Source organism: Hippocampus comes, unplaced genomic scaffold (assembly GCF_001891065.2).
Source record: "Hippocampus comes isolate QL1 unplaced genomic scaffold, H_comes_QL1_v1.1 scaffold114, whole genome shotgun sequence".
NCBI lineage: Eukaryota > Metazoa > Chordata > Actinopteri > Syngnathiformes > Syngnathidae > Hippocampus > Hippocampus comes.
Window position 1 is genome coordinate 562,115 of NW_017806197.1, and position 6,012 is coordinate 568,126.

The window sequence follows — 6,012 nt, forward strand, 5'->3', positions numbered from 1 at the left end:
TGGAAACCGTTTCAAAGTTTGAATTACACCACGGGATGTTTGATTTGAGCATTTGACCCACGCCAGGACAGTCGAGCTCTTTAAAGAGCGGAACATGTGATATGCAAATGATTGTCGACAAGCATGAAGTCATCATCTTACCTGGTTGAAGGTTTCAAGCCTCTCCTTCACGTCAGCGAGCGAGGGGTTAGCGCTCCGAACTTTGACCTCTGGATTCTGTCTTTGTGCATGCAGACCATTTCCTACCACTCTGCCCGTATAACTGTGGGAGGAAATAAAGGAGAGTTCCATCATCATCCGTGTCTACATGTAAAAGAGGATGTTAATGGGGGGAGGGATTCATTGTAACCATACAATTTTTTTTTTTTTCCAAAACACAATGGTAATAAAATTGGTATCATTTCTTCCTGTGTAGTTGTCACTCCACTGCTGAATAACGCTGCTTTTATTTTTTTATGATTTTTTTTTTTTGTTCAATTTCACTTCACTGGTCTGAAAATGATTACCTACTGTATTGACATCAAATAACGTATCACGTTTCTTCGTCAATCTATACCAACGACAACGTAGTGACAGACAGAACAATTAAATGTTCAGCCACTAGAGGGCAGAATTCATCATTGTTACCACAGAGGAATCGCTTGATGCGAGTCAATGAGTGAGCGGTGAGACAAAAATCATTGTTGTTCATTTTTTTTTGCACCATTTTTGTAAGGGGGCGTGTTGGTGACTTTGTTTCCATCTTAAAACGACCTCCTGATGAAGCGTTTTGTCACTCATAACTAAAAAAAAAAAGGGCATTCACAGTGATCTCGCAATCAAGAGTTTGACCTTGCCGTCGCTTCAGTTTTATATGTAGAGTGATTGTTTATTTTACTCCCACACTGTTGTCTAAAAATGAATTCAAGATTCACACAATGATATGAAACTTTCATGCTTTGGGCATTTAACGGCACCGGCATCAAATCAATGGAGGCAACTGAAGGCAGAGCGAGGCTGAGAATGATTGGAAGTGATTACGAATGGCATGAAAAGTGTGTGCATTCTTCTGGGTGTGTTTATGGTTCGGAGGCTATGTCGAGTACGCGTATCAACGTGAATATGAGTGCAAGCAATCATAAAAGTGCTGAACTTGAGAAATCTCTGGCATGTGATCTAAGCAATGTCCTGATAAGGTCTGCGCTCCTGCTTTGCTGAACAAGCACTTTAAAGAGAGCCTATAAAAAAATGCACAAAAAAAAAAAAAGGCCCAACCATCTTCCGCTTTTTTTTTTTAATTCACACGCCTTCTATCATCAATTTCAATTGTGCCGATTTGCAAAAATGGAAGCCAGAAACAGCTTTGGCTTTGACGACAACACGAGTCAACAGCAAATTTTGAATCCGAGATTCAAAAATGTCTTTCCTTCTTTTAGCACATCAGGTTTGGCAGATTTTTTTGTTTGTTTGGTTTTAAGTTTGACCTAAAAAAACTTGTGAAATACGCATTTTACCACATGTTGTCATTTATAGCTATAACGCTTCCGATAAAAAAACAAAAACAAAAAAAAACATGTTCATAAAGATTAATAATTATATTACTATATGACATGTATTACTTTCATTCTGTTTATTATGATGAAAACTTGGTATGTTGGAGAAAAAAAAAACGGGGTCAGATTTGGAGTCAATGGAACATAAATAAATAAATGGAATGGAAATGAAAAAAAAAAAACTACATGTATCTCTGATTAAAAAATGCCGTAAAAACGTGTTGAGCAGGCCTTAAAGAAAAAGTCAACCCCCAAATTTCCATGACAAAAATCGGTTCTTATGCACACCCACTAGTCAAAAATCCAGCCATTTTTTATCCATGTCAGGGGGTGGCCATTTTGCCACTTGCTGTCAACTGAACATCACATCACAATTTCTCAGGACTGAGGTCATTAAAAAAAATCGAGCAACCACAATTCATAGTCACAAGGTACTGAGAGATTTGGGTTCCATCACTGATATACAGATGGAACTTCATTGGAAAGCAGGGAACATTTAAGACATTTAAGAGAAAATAATGCTTGGATATTCTGTAACTAATGGAACCGTCGCCCTCTGTATCCTAATCCAAATATGAGGTGTCGCAATATGACCAACCCTCGTTTGGACTTTCTCTCCGTTTGACATAAATGATGAATACGAGAATCAAACCCGCTCCCTAAGCGGCGCTTTCCAATTGTGTTAATGAGTGCGTTTGTTGTGGATACGTCCGTGTTCCGACTTGGCTCGGGATAACAGTTGTTGGCGCAAAAAGAAAAAAGAGCTCATCAAATAGGATGCGAATGAAAGGGATGTGCCTGGGTGAGTTAGGTATGGAATTAGGTCTGCTCCTTTTCATTTCGGGGCTTGTTTGGTATTACATACGGCGACATGACAAGGCGACACAAATGGACATGCCGAAGCTGAACGCCGTCGACCCGGACAATTAACGCTGCAAATGGCTTCTTGCTGATGATGTTCCTGCAGTGGCATTCATGCAAAGGTTTCCGAATCGTTTCAAACTGGAGTGCTACAATGAAGAATAAAGGAAATTATGGCACAGGAATGATTGATGAGTGAGGTTTCTTGTCAAACAGTTTCACATTTTGGAATTTAACAAACATTCGGTGTGCAAAGGTTCAAACGGGGACTCGTAGCTTTCTGGGTTTTCTTTCTTTGTTGCTTTCCGAGACATGGCCGTGCGTTTCAGGCGCCTCTGGACAGCAGACTGACAATCATACGAGCAAAGAACAAAGATTGCTCTTGATCTATTTCGACGTGAATGCAAATAGAACGTGCGCAGGCCTGCCAATTTCATTTTTGTTTGCTGAAATCATTTCCGTGTGACATTTCGACATGCGACAACTCACGCACTCAACGGGGGGAGTCAAGCAAAAAGAATACAAATGAATGGTGGTCTGCACTTCTTTTTTTTTTTACTTGTGGATTAGTAAAGCAGTCAGTAATTCTACAATGACCAGATTTATCTTGATTTTTGAAGCCAATGTAAACCGTTCAGATTTGGCATGGTTGTTTTCTTTTCTTTCGTGTAGCCGTCATGTTCATTTTACGGGGGCTTGAAGAACACTTGCCCTCTCAGTTTTTTCATACAACAAAACAATACCGTTTTAATTACAATGATTCAGACGGATCATTTTTAAGCTTCCATTGGAGCTGCATAAATTGAACCCTGGACGTGACCCACCGCATGGTGAATACGCACTTTTGGCAACGGCGAGCGTTCACTCCTCTTGTCTTCCCCACTGCCCGAAGCGTTCAAGACACCGACACCGTGTACGGTGACCTCGGCACTGAACTGTTGAAACTCACCCAAGGCGATTCAAGCGTTCCCGTCGATATGCAGCGAACAAAGCAGCTCTGCATCAAAATGAACAATTTTCAAGAATGAGTACATGTGAAGGGCGGGGGGAGGTAAAGAAGGGCAAGCGTAGCAAAGGAAAGGAGTCTCCAGTGGCCTCGGGTGAACTCCGAGATCCGCTCCTGACTGATCATTGAGCTTTGCCTGCGAGGCTTTCTCAACGCACGCCATTCACGAGGGATTTAATCATCAACAAGGCAGTCTGTATTTGTTCAAGTCGTCTCTATAATCATGTCTTCTTATTATTGACGCCGACCGAAGCACAACTCTTCCCATTTTGACAAACGGCTCAAGTTGAAACCAGCAGAGAGGATTTCTTACCAAATTAGCCCCAGTCACGCCTAATGGCTTTCTATTAGTTGGTACGGATTCCGCGTCAAGTGACTGATGGCCAAAGTGAACGGCGTCCAAGGCGTATACTTACAAGAGTGTTAAAATAAAAGAGGTCTTGATGAATGACAGGGTTCACTTATCACAGGCTGAGAGGGCTAATTATACAGCAGAATCTTTTTTTTTTTCCAAGGCTTTGCTCTTTGCCACAAGAAGTGGATGATGATGATGATGATGATTATTATTAACAATACATTCCAAAACATATATCAACTACCTTTGCATCAGAAGTGTCTGCGATGACTCACCCCATTTGCGGTAACTTGTTATTTTCCCACTTCATGTGGTGGAATGTATGCTTAAATCGATCACTGCGGTTGTTTGTTTGACAATGAATACTGTGCATGAATTGAACATCTTGAAACTAATTAGACTTTTGCACATGTTGTCCTTCTCGAAAATGACTCGGAATGATTCAAACGCGGCAGGAAGTTAATATGTCTTCCTTTCAACGGCATGACGGGGTACTGGTGTTTGTTTATTTTTTTTTTTATTCCCATAATTTTTGCTGTGAGGAAGACCTGCTGCTGGGAAAGAGAAAAAAATTGCTTTTTTTGATTAATAAAATGTATGCCGACTCCCCCCCGCCTCCCCCTTGCTGTGGGCTATGGTAAATATTCAAGGTTATTTACAGATAAGTGAAGTGGTTTGACATGTGAAAAACAGAATTGCAAATGTATGCGCATACAGTATTTTATAGGCTTGTAGCATCAGACGGAATCCCACAAATAAGGAGAAATGCATGAGTGCAAGCGGCATAGCTTGCGGCCGGCTAACTTTTGACGAGCAGTGTTTGGACAGTGACTTTGAGATATTTCGGAACAGGAGGTTTTGTTTCGAAAGGCCAGAGTGTTCTCACACTCCTGACGTCTTCGGAGCCATTACGTGAGCTAACACTCAACATGTGAGCTATCACTTGTTCCACTTTGCAAACATTTAATCAGCATGATTTGTCTGTGTGCGCGCTGCGTCCCCGGCACTGTAAACATGAGCGCGCAAACACACTCAAATGTTCTACTACTCAACGCTCTGTACTGATATTTTTACAGTATTTTATATGCACAGAACATTGAGACCCTCTGACCATAAGAGCATTGTTACCTGACTTATGATACACAAGTCGCATCCATATTTAAGCGGTGGTAAAATATGTTGTTGTTTCAAAAAACAGCTAGCTAGCTACATGCACTTTCTTGCCCCTTCGGCCATTTTATTAGCATAGAAATACAAAGATCATAAAGAGCGGAGGCAGAGGCAGCCGGAACATCGCAAGGTCAAGTTGCAGGGCAGGCAGGCTCAAATCATGCACTTTTCTGTCTCTGCCATGTTTCTTTCTCACCCCCCGCACTCGCGCTAATTAGTTAGCGCACAGTTGTCCAAATCCAAGTCCTCGAGGGCCACTATTCTGAGTGTTTTGTGTGTTCCCCTCCTCTAACACACGTGATTCAAATGTGAATGGCAAGGTTTCTGAGACGAAATGAAACTTATGTGATCAAGGTCCATATTTGCTTTATAAAACAATTACACTCTAACTCAGGGGTGTCAAACTCATTTTTGTCGCGGGCCACAGTGTAGTGACCGTTTCCCTTGGAGGGCCGTTATGACTGTGAAACCATATCAAGAAGTCAACGACTGTAATGAGGGTTTTGGCAACAAGAAAAGGTGAACAACATCTCATTTATTACATGTGAGAAGTTGAACTTTCTGTCCAGATTTTAACAATCATCGTAGAAGTTGACACGTTTGATTTGCTTTCGCGGGCCGCATAAAATGATGTGGCGGGACAAATCTGGCCCCCAGGCCTTGAGTTTGACACCATGCTCTAACTAATCAATGATTGAATCAAAACAAAAAAAAAGTTTCAAAAATGCATGTAAGCTATCTTGTATACAATATAACAACTTTAATAATAACTTTAATAATTTATGTTTTTCTTTCATGGAATGAAATAAAAGAGTGGCCATACTTTGCCCACCTCTGCTCGAAATTTTACTTTTCCAGCATTTTAAAGCGGGAAAGGCACGCCGATGGACAACCACAGTGTATTCCCCCCAGCCGTCATCTGGGTTTGGCATGAAGAAAAGTGGGATTAGAGCACAGTTGCTGAACCGAGTAGGGAAAGTTTGTAAAAACAAAGTGTGGAAAATCTGACAAAATTTAAGCATGACTCTGTGTCGCATGAAAGACACAGTCATGAGAAAAAAAAAAAAAAAAAAAAAAAACACCCCCCA

At 41.1% G+C, this 6,012-nt stretch overlaps 1 protein-coding gene across 1 annotated transcript in view; it reads right to left on the reverse strand.

Annotated features, from left to right (window-relative positions):
• The window catches only part of gpc5c (glypican 5c), a 111,010-nt gene that overhangs the window by 34,099 nt on the left and 70,899 nt on the right, over positions 1–6,012 (reverse strand). Inside the window, exon 6 of the mRNA XM_019855900.1 lies at positions 142–262. Within this exon, the coding sequence (XP_019711459.1) occupies positions 142–262 (121 nt within the window). The remainder of the gene's footprint in view (positions 1–141; positions 263–6,012) is intronic.